Source organism: Coenobita brevimanus, chromosome 12 (genome assembly GCF_032717465.1).
Source record: "Coenobita brevimanus isolate Jiangsu-jjx chromosome 12, ASM3271746v2, whole genome shotgun sequence".
Taxonomy (NCBI): domain Eukaryota; kingdom Metazoa; phylum Arthropoda; class Malacostraca; order Decapoda; family Coenobitidae; genus Coenobita; species Coenobita brevimanus.
Window position 1 is genome coordinate 7,679,322 of NC_136965.1, and position 19,810 is coordinate 7,699,131.

The 19,810-nt window shown below is 41.2% G+C and overlaps 1 protein-coding gene across 1 annotated transcript in view; it reads left to right on the plus strand.

The window, feature by feature from the left end:
- Positions 1 to 6,823: 6,823 nt before the first annotated feature.
- LOC145413911 (proton-coupled folate transporter-like) overlaps positions 6,824 to 19,810 on the plus strand; it is a 39,224-nt gene continuing 26,237 nt past the window's right edge. The window contains exons 1-2 of the mRNA XM_080283540.1: positions 6,824 to 7,763; positions 7,903 to 8,004. Of these exons, the coding sequence (XP_080139666.1) occupies positions 6,824 to 7,763; positions 7,903 to 8,004 (1,042 nt within the window). The remainder of the gene's footprint in view (positions 7,764 to 7,902; positions 8,005 to 19,810) is intronic.

A 19,810-nucleotide genomic window follows, 5' to 3' on the forward strand; every position in this document is an offset into this window, starting at 1 on the left:
AGATTGTATTGTGGTTTGTTGGTTCGTTGCTTGTCCCCAGTGTCGATACGTAGTCATAGACAGACAGAGATTGGGAGGTTGGTTGTAACTGTAGATCGTCAAACCACTGCCAATATAAAGTTGTGAGGTGTCTTATGGCTTGAACTTGTAGTGGTTTTTGTTTTCTGTTTTGATAATGTAGGGTCACCTGCCACCAAATATAATATCGTAACCACCGCTGCTGCCAAATAATAATATCGTAGTCGTCGCCGAGCTTTTGCAAAAGTGTGTTAGATTGTAGGGATTTTATGAAGGAGAGAATGTTCTTTGTACTTTTTTTTTTTTTTTTATGTGTCCGACTCTGGACATAGGCATCACAGCCTGCTATCAAGGCCCAGTAGTCCTCCTACATACCATACACCTCTACATGTCACCACTTCGGCACTAACACCCACCGTCCATACTGAATACATGCTAGGGCTGTCTCATACAGGACTGGTTATATTGGTATTTGCGGGGGTATTTTTACGACATGTCGGCGGGTCTTCTGGAAGATCAGTAAAGTCTGATTTGGCGAAATTCAAATCCTTAAACTGTTCCCTGCCCCAGCGGGGATTCGAACCTGGGTCCGGTAGGACTGCAGGCCACCTCTCTACCGACTGAGCCACCGCCTCCCCCTATGGATGGCAGGAGAAAGATAAAGATCAGTTTCGAGGTTGATTGCAGTTTATTTCTTCAGAGAGGATATCTCACAAGAGCAGTACTGAGGTGAGAGCGGTTTTATTCTAACTCCTTGCGCTCTACTCCTGCCTCTCCTCACCGTCTCCCTCCTAACCCCTTCTGCCCTGTCTCTTCCATTTCCCCTGTATATGACAGGTTGAGTCATGCGTAAGGGCACGTGTGTGTGTGTGTGTGTGTGTGTGTGTGTGTGTGTGTGTGTGTGTGTGTGTGTGACTTTCCAAGCCTGTAGAAGTTTCCCATCAGACGTCATTGTGCTGTGTGTGAAATTTCAAACAAAAGTTGTGCAACATTATTTCCTCTAGCCCTCTCGCTTAGGCACAATTTTCTTCTAACCTCTATATTATATATGGACGTTACTAGCTATTGTGTAGTCTGTTATGATATTTTAGTGTCCTGACACACTCGCTCTTGCAATATAATAAGAGGAAAGAGATACTTATATACCAGGGAAGCATAGGGAAGAACTCTGAAGATCCCACCCTCTATAAACTTTGACCCCGATACTACTGTGCAAATTTCGTGTGCATGCGTAATATATATATACATACTGTACATATATATATATATATATATATATATATATATATATATATATATATATATATATATATATATATATATATATATACATATATATGGAGCCTCAGTGGTAAAGTGTGCGTTTTCGTACACTGAAGAACGAGGGTTCGCGCCCCGCCAGGGTAATAAACTTTGGGAGCGTTCTTCAGGCCACGTACTGCATTGGCGGACACAAGGGATGCTGTGGTTGAACCAGTGTCGCATACTATAAAGTATGCTTGCACCCAGTCGGCTTGGCGGACCGATTTCACTTGGTTCACAGGCTATGCACACATCCAAAGCCACTCCAACACTACAGTTACACTTACAAGCACTTCTCACCCTACATACAATCTCTACCAGACAGCCTAAGCCACTTGGTAGAGATACATTGGCTGTATCGTCCCCACTTCGGTCGGGATAGGCCGGTCCTGCAGTGGACACACAAACGGTTGATGATATATATATATATATATATATATATATATATATATATATATATATATATATATATATATATATATATATATATGCAGAAACTTCACTTCACCGTGAAGACATGTATGTAAAACAACCACAGATACAGATACATAAAAAGCAGAGGTCTTTTATGCACACCCGCAGCGGAGAGTGGCACACAGAGCAAAGGATGACCTAAATTAAAACTGATCGATACACAGAACAATAGGGTCCTGACTTTTTACCTTAGGGATGCACCTGACAAAAAAGGTAAACACTGCCGCTTAACTCGAGCACACCTGCAGCAGGGAGTGGCACACAGAACAAAGGATGACCTGAATTAATAATGAGTGATGCACAGAACAATAGGTACTTGACTTTTTTCCTTAGGGATGCACCTGACAAAAAGATGTAAATACTTTCGGCTTAAGACCTACTGTAGAGGATTAATGCTAGGCGTGTCCCACACAGGTGTGACTGTACTACCAGGAGACGACAGGGAACAATCAATTGTTAGTCTGGGGGATACTGCTTTAAAATTAATTCAGTTAACAACTTATCACACTTAAAATGACCCAAGCTCATGTTTACAGTCTTTTCTTATGTGCCAGAAAGTAAGCAAGATTCTATCACATATCTTTCATCAAAGCTTTTTGATCTTGCTAGAATCTTAGAGCCTACCCAGTCAGTATGATCACTGGATGATTTGTGCTGAAATAAACCACTATTCTGTTGGGCTGTCCTTACGCTGTATTTATGTTGTGAAATTCTAGTTTCCAAATATTTTCCAGACTGTTCTATGTAAAATTTGTTACAGTTTTTACACGGGATTTTGTAAACAACGCCTGAATTATTATATGGGCTGTTCTTGATTTTTTTAAAAATTGTGTTCTCATATCTGAATACTACTTGTACATTAAGTTTCTTCGGTATGTGAATAGCAAGAACATTTTCATGGAAGGGGAGGACAAGGGTTCTTTGAATATTGCGGCGATCTGGCTTACTAGTTTTCCCTTCAGGAATCGTTTCTTGGCTATATTGTGGCACCGAGTTAGTATACTTGGTGATATTTTAGCTTCTCTCCAATGCTCTGTATCATTTTTAGTTCATTATCTAAAAATTCTGGGTCTGAAATTCTGTATGCTCTCAAGTACATTTATATGAACACAGAGCTTTTTACATTAATGTGATGGTTTGAATAATAATACACATACGACATTATATTTGTAGGTTTTCTATATACTTTAGTCGTCAAAACTCTTTTGTCCCTGATAACTTTTACATCCAAAAATGGCAGTTCATTATCCATTTCCACCTCATGAGTAAACTTTAATGATGGAACTAATGAACTGAATTTCAGGAGAAATTCATCAATAGGAAGGCTGTTAGGCCAGAAGCACAGGATATCATCAACGTATAGGAGCCAAAATATGTTTTGCTCTTTACAGAAGTCAGTAAATATTTCTCAAAGTACTCCATGTAAATATTTTGCCAGAACTGCAGAGAGGGGATTACCCATGGCCATACCAAATTTTTATGTGTAATATTTGCCTTTAAAGGTAAAAGATGAGTTTACAATGCACAATTCAATTAGCTTGATAATATTTTCAGAAGGAATACCACCAATGTTACTAACCAGAATGCTTGGCAGGAAAGTTAAAACATAATCAACAGGAACATTTGTGAATAATAATAAGTCAGCTTTGATGTTAAATAATTGGTGGGGGGGGGGGGACGATACAGACTATGTAGCTCTACCAAGTGGCTTAGGCCGTCTGATAGAGATTGTATGTAGGCTGAGAAGTGCTTGTAAGTGTGATTGTAGTGTTGGGATGGCTTTGGATGTGTGTGTAGGCTGTGAACTAAGTTTAATCGGTCTGTACAAGCCGACTGGGTGCAAGCATACTTTAGAGTATACGACACCGGTTCAATCACAGCACCCCTTATGTCCACCAAAGCAGTACGTGGTCGGAAGAATGCTCCAAAAGTTTATTACCCTGGCGGGGTGCAAACCCTCATTCTCCAGTGTGCAAAAATGTTCACTTTACCACTGTACCACACACACACACACACACACACACACACACACACACACACACACACACACATATCTATCTATTGCCAGACGCCTCAATCCCGTTTGGGGTGGCCACAAACAAATCGCCTCCAAGTCTCCCTGTCCCTCGCCATTTCACTGCCCTGCTCCCAACTCACCCTCCCCTCTCTCATATACCTCTTCACCCCATCCCTCCATCTCATCCTCGGCCTCCCCCTCCCTCTTCCCCCCTCCACCTCGCTCGCATACACTCTCTTCGTCAGTCTCTCACCCTCCATCCTCTCCACATGGCCAAACCACCTCAGTGTGTTCCTCCTAACGCTTCCTATCACATCCACATCCACACCACAACGCTCCTTTATATCCTCATTCGTCAGCCTGTCTCTCCATGTGACTTCACAGGCTCCTCTTAAATAACTCATTTCCACTGTTCTCACTCTTGAATTATATATATATATATATATATATATATATATATATATATATATATATATATATATATATATATATATATATATATATATATATATACTTTATGGTGTTCTCCCCGTGGGGGCAGTCATCCCATGGGGGTGGCCATCGGGACACCCACCCAGCCTAAAATCGCGAACTGGTGAACGTTTAGCAGGATACAAAATTTCGCTCTTCTAGGTAAAAAAAACATTGACCGTACATAAGGGCTTTGGGCAGGGCTCCTGGGGCTGCCACTGCCCCCAGTGTGGAGTGACCTTTGGGGATCTCATCCTGCCTGAAACGTTTCCTCAGTAAAGGTCTAGCACTGTGAAAAATTTCGTGCTCTTGGGCATTAAACTATGGGACTATCCCTCCTGGCTCCCCGTGGTTATCAATGGTCCCACCATGCCTAAATAATGGCCAGGGTAAACGCCAACCATATGAAAAAATTTCTTGTTCCTAGGTTAAAAACTATCATTGCATAATAGTTTTGCCAAGACACCCGGGGCTGCCCCCTTCCCTGTGAAGGGAGAACCTTGGCTGTTCCACCCTTCCCAAAACGTCGCTGGTATGAACATGTATCAGTAGGCAAAGTTTCATGTTCTGCAGTTAAAAACTTTGACCAAGCAAAACGACTTTGAGACCACCGGGATGGGACTGCCCTCGGTTGTCCCACCATGTTCATGGCCCCCACAAACTCTTGAAAGTCGCCAGTGTTCGCCCGATCACTACAGTAAATAGCGTGGGGTCACTACCCGCTCAGAGCCGGTGTACCTTCCTTTTAAAATATTCCTGTCGGGATTATTACTCATGCTTAAAGTATTATACCAGTATTATATTCATCTTAGATATTTTACTGATGCACTAAATGAGATTTTCACTAAAAAGTTCTTCAGAGTTTACTAAAATCCATGAAAACTTATTGTGTGTTTGCATTCAGCCCTTTTTTTTTTTTTCTTTTTTTTTTTACCAAGTGTTATGAGTCTCAGTCGTTATAAAAACTTATCATACAGTTTCCAAGATCGTATCTTTCATTTGGCAAATCTTGACGTGATTCCATCTATTGTACACTTAAGTACCATATTTCCTTCATTTGTTATCTATCCATCTATCTATTGCCAGACGCCTCAATCCCGTTTGGGGTGGCCACAAACAAATCGCCTCCACGTCGCCCTGTCCCCCGCCATTTCACTGCCCTGCTCCCAACTCACACCCCCCTCTCTCATATACCTCTCCACCCCATCCCTCCATCTCATCCTCGGCTTCCCCCTCCCTCTTCCCCCCTCCACCTCACTCACATACACTCTCTTCGTCAGTCTTTCACCCTCCATCCTCTCCACATTTACCATTTTTCCTTACAGATGTATACACCCAACACCTAAAAACATGACAGTGATCAATGCTCAGGCAACATAATTTAATAATCGCATGTAGACTGTCCCTAAACTGAGATAGACGCAATTGACAATCTTCCATTTCTGTTTTATTCTGATAAATAATGCAATTTTTTTTCTCTAGTATTATATGTAGCTATATCAATAAATATTCTATTTTCAGTAAAGTAACACAAAATATGTATAATAGAGGGTAATTCGTGTTGACCACATTTTTGCATTTTGCATTTATCTGGCGAGCAGTGGCATCTATTTCCAGTTTGTGGGGGCTCAAAAAGGCAATTGAAGCTCTACTATTATGTAATGAAAATCGTGTTCCTAGGTAAGAAGCTGGCTATGGCTAACGGTTTTGAGTGTGTTACCCGTGGGCAGCCGCCACCGTGAGGGACAGCCCACGAGAATCCCATCCTGCCTGACACCTGGCCAAGAAGGGGGGGGGGGAGAGTCTATCATTGTGCAAAATGTCGATCTTCTAACACTCTTCCATTAACGCCTGGACCATAATTCTTCAAGACAGTACAATAAATGAGTAAGTGAATGAGTGAGAGAGATAAGGATGGAGTGAGGGAGTGACACAGGGACAAACACCATATTTGGCCGCCCCTGTGGATGCAGCAAAAACAAATCAAGAGTAAAGTTGTCGCCTTTCACAATGGTATGTAGGAAGAGTACAGAGTCCGCTGTCATTTAATCTATGATCTTCCCTTCACTATTGTTCTGAGATAAGATCACATAACTAAAACAACGAGTGGTGAGTCGTAGTGATTATACATCTCGACAACTAGTCACAATCCACCTACGCCTACTGCTGCTACGTGTGTCGGTTGCCTCCTGCATATAGATATCTATGTTGCAGTTATATGGAACTGTGTTTATTCAGTTTTGCGTTCAATCAATATGGTTTTTCAAAGTCGAATGGTGTGACTGAATTTGAACACAGAAGATGATATAAATTATTATAATTATTGCTCACTTATGCACGGTATGTGATGATATAAATTATTATAATTATTGCTCACTTATGCACGGTATGTGATGATATAAATTATTATAATTATTGCTCACTTATGCACGGTATGTGATGATATAAATCATTATAATTATTGCTCACTTATGCACGGTACGTGATGATATAAATCACTATAATTATTGCTCACTTATGCACGGTACGTGATATCACAAAATGGCTTTGAAATCAGCGGATGAGAAGACGCCTCTACTGAGAGACGGGTCACCTACTGCAGCCTGTGAAGAGAAGGCTGCAGCCATCACCAGGTCCCGTCAGCTCCCCAGGCTGTGCCAGTTGCTGTCACTGGTGACGGTGGAGCCGGCGCTGTTCTTCAGCATGCTGGGTTATGCAATCGAAAACGTCTTTAAAACTAACATGTTAGTGGATAAAACATGCACCATCCAGCTCCACTACAGCAGCGATGTATGCAATAACTTGGACTCTGGAAACTACCAAAAGGAGCAGGACACAGTGCAAAGGATCACCAACAACTACTCCCTCTACTGTCAGTGGATTGAAATGGGACTAGGAGCTGTGTTGATGATTCTGCTGGGTACTCTGAGTGACAATCGCAGTCGCCGTCTCCCCCTGATGCTGCCCATTCTAGGGGCCACACTAAAAGCTCTCGGGCTTGTTATAAATGCTCACTGGTGGTCACTGGAGCCTTACTACATCTTACTGTCCTACATTCCATATGGACTGGGTGGAAGAGCTATGGCCGCATTTATGGCGGCTTTTGCATACCTTGGCGAGGTTACTGATGCGAAGTGGCGAACAACTCGTATCTCAATTGCTTCTATTATGATGTTTGTCTCCATGCCAATCGGACAAGTTCTCGGCACATATTTATTCGCTCATTGGGGCTACACAGTTGTGTTTAGCTGCGAGTTCCTAGTGTGCCTTCTGTCTTTCTTGTACGTGCTTGTGAGAATTAGAGACATAAAACCCAAGTCAGTGGCAAAGGAAGGCGAGGGAGACAGTGAAGAAGGAAAGTGGGCGATGCTGAAGAAGTTGAAGCAGTCGGTCGGGGTGGTGGCGAGGAAGAGGGAGAATGGTGTTAGAGCTCAGATAATTGGCCACGTTTGCTGCATCTGCCTGTACCTCGTATCATTTGGTAAGGTGTTAGTACTTAGTTTTTCTTCTTTACATGACTATTGCATCTTCTGTGTACTCATTCTTACCTACTTAATCAGTATGGGAATGTAGTTATTTTATGGACTTGTATCAATAATGATTTCTGTGCCATATTTCAGGAGTGTTCAGCTTTATATTCCTATACACGCGCAAGAGGTTTCAGTGGACCTACTACAATTACACCAGGTGGTCCATCATGGGTGCTCCCTGTATGATATTTGGTAAGCACAGTTAAGTATATCTACCACAGTTAGACTATACCATGTGGTCTATTGTTATTTCTCCCTGAACGGTAGTGCGAAGGCAGAATTAAAACTTGGTTTCATAAACATTTTACGTCGAGAAATATTTGACAAATTAAGTACATCTGGCCTTTGTCCTTACTTTCCACAACTCTGAAGATCATCCTCACAATCAGTGGGAACCTGTGGTGATGGAATATAAAAACAGAGAATGCATGAAAGACTAGAAAGCACTCAGAGAGAGCATACCTTCGTAATGCCATCGCTGGATTCGGACCCGCGCCAAATTTTAATCAAGTCTTTCTTATCCCATGGAACACCCATCCACAAAATTTCATTGAGATTCATTCAGAACTTTTGGAGATATCGTGAGGACAAACTAACAAATAGACAAACATAGGTGAATACATAAGCACCTTCAACTTCGTTGGCGGAAGTAATAATCGTGTTAGCGTGATGAACTGAAGCACCATCCCTGCTTCTGATCCCATGTTTTTGGTGTTCTTCATCAGCTCATTCTGAACCAGTGAACAGCGTGCCTGAACACCGGTGATGTCCGTTCATCGTGTGGATGGGCAGTCAGAAGGCTGCTGCTGATGAGCACTCATAAAAATAAACTAATTAGAACGACTCTCCCCTTCAGTCTGATTTTACACACCTCTGAGACTACAGCACCGGGTTGCTGTATTAACTTTCTAAATTTTAGACTCCTTCCTATCATGGACAGCTAATAATTCAGCATGACTAATGACTTATTACAAACCTGTGTATTTCAAGTGGTTGGGTTGGTGGCGTGTGCATCTTCAACATTTCTCTATCTATCTATCTATTGCCAGGAGCCATAATCCCGTAAAGGGTGGCCATTTGACTCTGAGTTATTTGTTTTATGGGAAGAGGCACTAACCCTCCACCAACCCACTTGTTGACATGTAGGGAACACGTATGGTTTGTTTATATGGTTACCACCTAGCGTTGTAAATGGTTTCTTGGCTTACAGGAAACCATTTGGCTTGTCACTCAATGTAAAGCCACCTGTAAAGGAAAGAAAAACAATAAGAAATGACAGGAAAGATGGGAGAAACAGGAAGAGAGGAGGGCAGGCACAGAAAAAGAATGATAAAGGCTAAGGAAGAAGTAGACAGCACTACATCAAGTGTGTGGATTATGAGAGGGTAACCGTTTATACTTCAGTGTTCACAGCTTGTCAAGTTCACCTCGATGACAAAAACAGATTCTCGTACTCGCATGCACAACTACTCTAGTACAAAAAATTTCCACAAACACTTCTCACCCTACACTCCAGAATCCTTTCATGCACGTATACATTTATGTTACTTACTGGATGCATTTATGTTACTTACTGGATAAGGATAGATCACTTTTCAAGCAACAATAAGTTTCTTGATCCTATGGATCACTTGCCCCTCGGGAACCATAGCACGGTACTGAACACCTTAGCAGAGTTGCTGGATCATGTCAGGCCTGTGCGAGCCGGGCTGGACAACAAAATATACTGTACATCAAACCATTAGTCTACTGAGTGAACTAAGTTGATTTTCCTGTTTATAATAATCTTGCATGATACTCATACTATAGTTTTACTATACTGTATATATAAACATGTAAATGGTGGTATGCATTTCATAAGGAAAGATAACATATCCGACATCACTGACATAAACTACTGTACAACCCTATATGCAGGTCCATACACACGTAAATATTGGCAAATACTTGGTAAGAACAAGCTTATCTTTTGCCAACGTCCTGCAACGAAAGGAATATGTGCGTCCTTACTTTGGTCTAACATAGAATAACAGTGCTAACATAAACTATATTCCTATACCGATCCATGCACACATAAATAATGGTATATAGTTTATTACAAGATTATATTTTTACCTAAGTCCAGAAATGATCGTCCCCGCTTGGCAGATAAGTGAAGGCCTTGCAGATATACGAGGTACCATCTTAGACGGCGTGGACCATGGGACTCCCTATACATATATAGGGCTCCACCGAATATACTGAATAAGGTGGCAAAAAAATTACATCTCACCAGAAACTAAGTGGCAGGGAGGTGAGATTATTTGCCGCAATACCCCAACCAAACATGAATTCTACTGTTAATGATTTTACTGGCGTTCCTGTTCGATCATCGCCTACTAAAGGTCCAACCACACTGCCTCCTGTGCTGACAGGCAGTTTCCCACCGAAACTGAGTAGGTACTGTCTCGGTAAATCAGAGACTGGGACATTAAACAAACTGAAGTCCATGAAGATCTACACGTACAATGTAAGAAGCCTAACAGAAGATTACAAACTTGATACCTTAATGACAGAGTTAGAAAACATTAGTTGGGATATTGTAGGTCTGAGTGAGATATACAGAAAAGAAAACTTAATTCAGCTCCAAGACAGCAACCACCTATTTTACTACAGAGGAAGGAAAAATGAGAGATTTAGTGGTGTAGAATTTCTAATTAACAGAAGTCTTGTAGAGAACATTTAAAATTCAGCAATGTATCTGACAGAGAAGCATAGATTGTAATTAGACCCGAGAAAAGATACACCTTGAAAGTAATACTGTAATACAAGTATATGTACTGACGTTTCAAAGTTCAGATGAAGAGAGAAACATTGTATGACGACATCTCCCAGACTATGGAACAAGAACGAACCAGATATACTATACTCATGGGAGATTTCAGTGCAAAAGAAGGGAAATTGAGAAATGGAGAAGCTATGTACTGGAAAATTAGGAATATGAGGAAGGAGAGACAGATGTGAAATGGTGATAGATTTTGCTGAAATCTATAGCATAAGAAGAGTGAACACATTCTTCCACCAAAGGACAGGGAGAAAATTGGCCTGGAGAAGTCCCAATGGAGAAACAAAGAATGAAATCGATTTCATTATAGCAGACAAGAATAGCACGATCATAAATGTCACAGTGATCAACAAAGTCAGTATAGGAAGTGCACCATTCATGGTGGGATGCGCAGCCAGATTCAATTTCAGAAATGAAAGAGAGATGGTTAAAAATAAAAAGATATGCTCAGTAAAAGTAATAAAAAAATAACAAGCAATATTTCAGGTAGAAATAATGAACAAGTCTCAGGCTCTAAGTTATGCTGATTGTAACACTGGTAAGCTGAATGACAGACGAACAAAAGTCCAAAGAGATTTAGTGGAGGCAGGAAAAGCTAATACAACCACAGCCAACAAGTATTAAAAAAAGGCACTTGAGCTCATGAAATGAAGAAAGGAGATATAGGTAAAAACAAAGAAATATATATATATATATATATATATATATATATATATATATATATATATATATATATATATATATATATATGTGTGTGTGTGTGTGTGTGTGTGTAGCTCAAACATTCTCTGTCTGGGCTCATTCAGTGTAGTCACAGTTCTATATAGTATTTTGAATAAATCTTATTAGTATGGAAATTTATTAGTATGGAATTTTACTGTCTACTGCCCTCACATTTGTTAGTCTTTCTGTCCACACCTGCCATAACAAACATCCGTTTACCCATACCAAGTTTAACAGTCACGAAATTATACTGTCAACTGGGGAAGGAATAATAATATCAAAAGGGTTTTACCGGTTTGTTTGTACCCGAGGTTACACTAAACACTCTGAAGGTTATGTGACCATACAAATTACCCTCGTGAGGTCTACAAACCCCATTTTAATCTCTTAAACATGGAACTGGCATGCATAACTAAAATGTCGAATTTGGTTTGTGCCGATAATCCTCCTTGCTCCTCCCAGTTAGCCCTACTTCTCTGGTAAAGAAGGCATTAGAGGTATACTTGCAAATAAGACTGCAAATTTGGAATCAAATAAGCCACAGCATGACTTGTAATATGTTTTATCTGGCGTCGATCATGTTTGACCAGTTCAGCTTAATTCTTCCACAGAATAGTCTCTGATTATGTGCAGTGCCAATCCACTGACATTCTTTAACTGGACTTCCAAGATGCGTTCGATAAAGTACCTAGTACCTGATCGAAGGTTGATGCTTATAACTTGGGCACTTGGGAATCAGGTGAACTGTCCACATGGACTGGGAACTATGCAGTCCCAGAGAGAACTAGTCAATGTGGAAACCTCTGACTGAGCATCAGTTACAAGTGGAGTGCCTCAGTATTCAGTTCCTGGTCCATTATTTATATCATTTACATCACTGATATAGATATGGACAACGCCAGTTCAATGCAGAATTTGTCAGAAGAGAATGTTTCGTCACTCGAGAAGACAGAACTACATCCAACTTGCTCTGTTGAGGAGAGTGGTCTGAGCAAGGGAAAATGCTGTTCAACCTGGACAAGAGTAAGATAAGGCACATTATTCCTGTAAATCCAAGCGCCAGCTACGTGTAAGAAAATGCAATCAGCAATGCTGACTGAGAAAAACCTTGATGTGCTAACGAGCAGTGACCTCAAATAATCCAAATAGTGTATTAATTCTTGCGTCTCATTTTTTTTAACTTGAGTTCTGTCATGAACTGAGGTTGCTTTGGGCTGAAAAAATAATCAGGTCATACCTCCGCAAATGGTGTCAAAATTTTTTCCTATAGGTGCAACAGTTTATAAGATTTGTTGATTCAGGCCTTTAAAGATTTGGTCTGGTGGATGGAGATAAGTGGATGAGATGGACTTGGACACGTGTGTTGTGGGTCACGATGCGGAAGGATACACTGTAAGTAGGGAGTCCTTAGGTTGGTTAGTAGTTTAGGCAGTCTTTGGTATGATATTCACCACAACAATATTGCAATGAATGGGGTGGGTTGGGAAGGGTGGACAGGATACGATGGCGTAGGTTGAGAGGAGTGGACAGAATGAAATGGGATGGTGATTGATGGAGTGGTTTGCAGATAGGAATTACATGCTGTGAGGATTAACGTTAATGGTATGGCGCAAGTCACACCTGGGATAACAAAATCTGGGAGGAGTGGGTGAAAAGTAGTGAGCAGGGTAGATGGGATGGGGCAAGATAGTGCTGGTTATCAGGCAGGATAGGCTAAGTTCACTCAGTGAAGATGGATAATGTATGTGGTATAGCACTAGCGGGGAAAGCTGTACGTCATAGAAGTTCGCTGTGGAAGAGGGAGGCTAAGGTATAATGTGGGTGGAGGGGAGTGGGCATGACAGCCTGGGATGGTGGTGAGTGATGGGGCAGAGCAGGGTTAATACAATCTGTGAAGAGGGGCATTGAAGTTTAGCCAGTATGAAAGTAACAAGGTTTATTTCAACACTTTCTCTATGAAGAATATCAAGAACGGCAACATAATAACAAGGAACACACGAAGAGTGCAACACCCGTACCCAATTAATGGTCTGAGAACCAAACATTTGAGTTTGAACCGTGACCTAAACTTTATACTGATTCTTCTCAAAATCGAATAAGAAATGATGCCAAGGCACAGCAAACCCGTCCCCGGCAGTCATTTTAGTGCTGACGTATGAACACAACAGGATATCTAGTAATAGATTTCACATATCAAACTTGGAGTAAATCGGATGAAAATTGACGATTTTATGCCTATTTGAAATTTTAGGCCTGACTCACATGACATTGATCCCCCTACCGCTGTCTGGGGGGTGGCCCCCCCTGATATAATGAGGTACGTTATAGGATGCAGATTTGAAAGATGCACCTTTAGGTTTTGGTTTCATGTCGATATGACGAATTGGAAAGGAGTTATGTCGAAAAAAAATAAAAATAAAATACCCGTCCCCATTTTTTCTTCTTTTACATTTTTGGGGCCTACAGCCAGGGTCTTGGCCCAGTTTGGCCCAGAATTTAATCAGGTGATCAGAAGGTTATAGCCTATCATCCCTGTAATTTTAGTCAAAATCACACCAGCAGTTTTCGTGTAAAGTTGTTAACAGACAGACAGACAGACAAACAAACAAACAGACAGACCGAGAGAAAACAATACCCGTCCCCGAGCCCCTCCGGGGCGGGGGCGGGTAATAATTATCATCATTAGCCATTGCAAGTCCACTGGTGAACAAAAGCCTTCCCCAACCTTTTCCACAAATTCCTTGACTGAACCAATCTCTGCAACGTTTTACCCGCAAACTTCTCTATTTCATCTCTCCATTTCCTGTCTGGCCCTTTTCTGCCATGCTTACAATCTCTTGGAGTCCAGTCAGTCAGTCTCTTGCTCGATCAGTTATCCCTTATTCTTGCTACATGACCTGCCCACCTACATTTCTTTTCTTTTATAACTTAATAATGTCTTTGACTTTAGTTTGCTCTCTCACCCAAGTTGATCTTTTCCTGTCTCATAAAAGTATTCCTAACATTGCTCTTTGAGAACTGATTTGTTTATTTTTCATCAATTTTTTTCTCACAGGCATACGTCATAGCTGGAGTTATACATTCGTTATATATTTTTCGTTTCATATATATTGGCAAGCGACTTTTCATAGTGTCTCCGTGTTTACCGAAAGCTTTCCATTCAATTGTAATGCGTCTTTTTATTTCCCTATCATGAGCTTTCGTTAGTTTAAGGATTTCTATCTATCTATCTATCTATTGCCAGACGCCTCAATCCCATTTGGGGTGGCCACAAACAAATTGCCTCCACGTCGCCCTGTCCCCCGTCATTTCACTGTCCTGCTCCCAACTCACACCCCCCTCTCTCATATACCTCTCCACCCCATCCCTCCGTCTCATCCTCGGCCTCCCCCTCCCTCTCCCCCCCTCCACCTCACTCACATACACTCTCCTCGTCAGTCTTTCACCCTCCATCCTCTCCTCATGGCCAAACCACCTCAGTGCATTCCTCCTAACGCATCCTATCACATCCACATCCACACCACTATTTCTTCGCATAATCTGATGATGTTCTTTGGTGTATTCGGATTAAACATTAGTTCATTTTATTCCGCCTCATCTTTAGCCTTACTTTGAGATTTTCCCTGTTCAGGTTATTTAACATTTCTTGCAATGTCCCTTCTGTACCTGGGATTAGGACAAAGTCATCTGCAAATCTTAAATGGTTTAGCTTTTCTCCATCTATGTTTACTCCTTCGTTTCCTCAGTTTGGCTTTCCGAAAATACTTTCCAGGCATGCTGTAAATAATTTTGGTGAAACTCTACCTCTTTGACGCACTCCCTTTTCAATTTATTTTTTTCCGAGTCTTTATGTAATGTAACTGTAGCAGTTCTCTCCATATATGTTTTTTCGAGCAGTTTTCCAATGTTCTCATTTACTCCTTGTTCCCGCAATGAATTTATAATTGCTATGTGCTCCACTGAGTCGAAAGCCTTTTCATTATCAACAAAACCTAGGCACAGTGGTCTATTATATTCTATAGTTTTCTCAATTATCTGATTCATTGCGCATAGATGATCAGTAATCGAATACCCGCTACTGAATCCTGCCTGTTTGCGAGGACGATTTTCTTCCAGATTTCTTGTCATTCTGTTCGTAAGGACTTTTGTGCATAGTTTGTAAATGACTGATAATTAGCTAATGGGTCGATAGGCACTAATATCTTGTAAGTCGCCTTTTTCGTAAAGCAAAATTACTATTGCATTACAACATGTTTTGGGAATTTCTTTTCTTTATTCACTGAATAAATAAGCAGGCGAGTCTGTTTTGTCCTTCTGCTCATGCATCCCAAGGTAAATCTGCTACTATTCCATTTTCTCCTGGGACATTCCCTCTTTTCATATCTTTAAGAGAAATGTGTTCTTCGTTTGATATTATCTCACGTGTTTCACTTGTGTCAACTGAAGTGTTAGCTATTGGTACTATTGATTTTGCTGCATACAGTTCTTTGTAAAAATTTTCAATTCTCTTTACCATCCTAGCGCTGCATTTTGACTTCGCCGTCTCTGTCTTTCAGTTATATAATTCGTAGCTTTCAATAGGGCTACTTTCCTTCGGACCTGTTTCAAAATGTTTCCTTTTTATATAATTATGATCCATGTTTCTCTTTCTTTCTCTTCTCACTATCTCTTGTTGTTAAGGTAACTTCATTCTTCTCTATTTCAACTTTGTTTTTGCTTTCACCTCCTTTCTTCATTTCAAGAGCTCGAGGACCATTTTTGAATACTCGTCGGCTTTGGTTGTGTTAACTTTCCCTACTACCGCTGATTCTCTTAGCACTTTTGTTCGTCTGTCATTCAGCTTACCAGTGTTACAATCAGCATAACTTAGAGCCTGAGACTTGTTCATTATTTCTACCTGAAATATTGCTTGTTATTTTTTTATTACTTTTATTGAGCATATCTTTTTATTTTTAACCATCTCTCTTTCATTTCTGAAATTGAATCTGGCTGCGCATCCCACCATGAATGGTGCACTTCCTATACTGACTTTGTTGATCACTGTGACATTTATGATCGTGCTATTCTTGTCTGCTATAATGAAATCGATTTCATTCTTTGTTTCTCCATTGGGACTTCTCCGGGCCAATTTTCTCCCTGTCCTTTGGTGGAAGAATGTGTTCACTCTTCTTATGCTATAGATTTCAGCAAAATCTATCACCATTTCACATCTGTCTCTCCTTCCTCATATTCCTAATTTTCCAGTACATAGCTTCTCCATTTCTCAATTTCCCTTCTTTTGCACTGAAATCTCCCATGAGTATAGTATATCTGGTTTGTTCTTGTTCCATAGTCTGGGAGATGTCGTCATACAATGTTTCCCTCTTCATCTGAACTTTGAAACGTCAGTACATATACTTGTATTACAGTATTACTTTCAAGGTGTATCTTTTCTCGGGTCTAATTACAATCTATGCTTCTCTGTTAGATACATTGCTGAATTTTAAATGTTCTCTACAAGACTTCTGTTAATTAGAAATTCTACACCACTAAATCTCTCATTTTTCCTTCCTCTGTAGTAAAATAGGTGGTTGCTGTCTTGGAGCTGAATTAAGTTTTCTTTTCTGTATATCTCACTCAGACCTACAATATCCCAACTAATGTTTTCTAACTCTGTCATTAAGGTATCAAGTTTGTAATCTTCTGTTAGGCTTCTTACATTGTACGTGTAGATCTTCATGGATTTCAGTTTGTTTAATGTCCCAGTCTCTGATTTACCGAGACAGTACCTACTCAGTTTCGGTGGGAAACTGCCTGTCAGCACAGGAGGCAGTGTGATTGGACCTTTAGTAGGCGATGATCGAACATGAACGCCAGTAAAATCATTAACAGTAGAATTCATGTTTGGTTGGGGTATTGCGGCAAATAATCTCACCTCCCTGCCACTTAGTTTTTGGTGAGATGTAATTTTTTTGCCACCTTATTCAGTATATTCGGTGGAGCCCTATATATGTATAGGGAGTCCCATGGTCCACGCCGTCTAAGACGGTACCTCGTATATCTGCAAGGCCTTCACTTATCTGCCACGCGGGGACGATCATTGGTATCAGTAGTGTCCTGCCCCTGGATACATACATACATATATACATATATCGATATCCATCTATATATCTATCTATCTATCTATCTATATCTATCTATCTATCTATCTATAGAAATAGTATGATATTCTAATCACACACACACACACACACACACACACACACACACACACACACACACACACACACACACACACACACACACACACACACACACACACACACACAGAAGTATCGAATGATGAAAATAAAACCGTGTCCTGACTGAACAATTGTCCTGATATATATCCACATATTGAAAAATCTTCATTGCGGCGGTGCTATTGCGTCCCGTCATAACTGGCTGATGATGGATCAAGTCTATCTATCTTTCCTATTGGCAGCCTCCTTAGTCCAGTAAGGTGTGGCCAAAAACAAATTGCCTCCATGTCGTCCTGTCCCCCACCACTTTACTGCCCCGCTCCCAGCTCACACCCCCTTCTCCCACAAACATCCTCACTCCACCCCCCCACCCCACCACAGATAGTATTATACTGCCTTCGTAAAGAATTTTCGTTTATGTGGGGGCAATAAATTGTCATGCTGATTGAACTTACCGAGTTACTGTCATTCACATGGCTTGGCAATATGAAAGGTTCTCTGGTGAACTGTGCATCACTATTACGCACCACAACGGAACTTCAGAATGATTATGTTCTGAAGTTCCTTTTTGTGCTTTTTCCAACACACATTATCACCAGTTTTATATGACATAATGATGCAGTATACTGAGGCACATAAATTCATCCCCACACACTCATTACCAAACCCTTTTCACCAACATTCCATCTCCAAACACTCCAACACTGACAATGACCAAACACCTACATACCCACTTCACGCACGGGGCCATACAACACCTCGCTCTGAATACTATGCTACAAGCTGCCACCACCACCTCCCACCGAAATCCACCCTTCGGAGGCATCATTAAACACAGAATTACGTAGATAGAGAATCAAGGAGATGGGGAAGAGCAGCATCAATAAAATGTGACTCCCACTGTATAGGGTCATACAAGGTTTTCCAAAAAGAACCAATCATGTGTTTCCTAACGGGAGAGGTAAGAAGTGAAATAATTGCTGCACATTTTTACTAAAAATCAGGTAGTTCATGTGTCACAGTTACAAGCGGCTCCAAGTCGTAACGAATAGAGATGACATTTGGGATGATCATACGGGTGCACTGGAGCCACCCGTCAAGAAATGTATGCAGATTGACCAAAGGTGAAGTGAAAATAGAGACAAAGTCTATCTATCTATCTATTGCCAGACGCCTCAATCCCGTTTGGGGTGGTCACAAACAAATCGCCTCCAAGTCGCCCTGTCCCCCGCCATTTCACTGCCCTGCTCCCAATTCACACCCCCCTCTCTCATATACCTCTCCACCCCATCCCTCCATCTCATCCTCGGCCTCCCCCTCCCTCTTCCCCCCTCCACCTCACTCACATACACTCTCTTCGTCAGTCTTTCACCCTCCATCCTCTCCACATGGCCAAACCACCTCAGTGTGTTCCTCATAACGCTTCCTATCACATCCACATCAACACCACAACGCTCCTTTATATTCTCATTCGTCAGCCTGTCTCTCCATGTGACTTCACAGGCTCCTCTTAAATAACTCATTTCCACTGCTCTCACTCTTGACTTGTATCCTTCCAACAACGTCCAAGCTTCACTTCCATACGTTAGAGTTGGTATCACAATACTGTCATGTAGTAACTTTTTCACTTCCATGCTCACTTCCCTGTTTCTTATCACTGCTTTCAAAGAACCAGCAACCTTTCTTCCCTGCCGTACCCTTTTAAGCACTTCATCCTCCAAACCTCCATCACACTACCCAAGTACTTAAACGTACTCACATTTTCCAATTCCTCACCGTCCAACCTCGCTGTACATTCACTGACTTCACCTCTCTCAAAGACCATCACTTTACTCTTCCCTACATTCACCTTTAGATACCGTTTCTTATACACTCTCCCAAACTCATCCACCAAGCCTTGCAGCTCCCCTTCGTCTTCACTCAACAACACAGTATCATCTGCAAACAACAGTACAGGGAGTTTCCAAACACTATCCTCTCTCACCAGGGCCACTCCAACATCCACTACCCTACCTTGTACCTCTTTTATTACCCCATCCATGTACAGATTGAACAACCATGGAGACATGACACATCCCTGTTTCAACCCAACTTTCAAAGAGAAAAATTCACATAGTTCACCATCCACACGTACTGCAGCCTTCGCACCATCGTACATACTCTTCACAGCATTCAACAACTTCCCATCTACTCCATATATTCTTAACACTTTCCACAATCCTTGTCTATC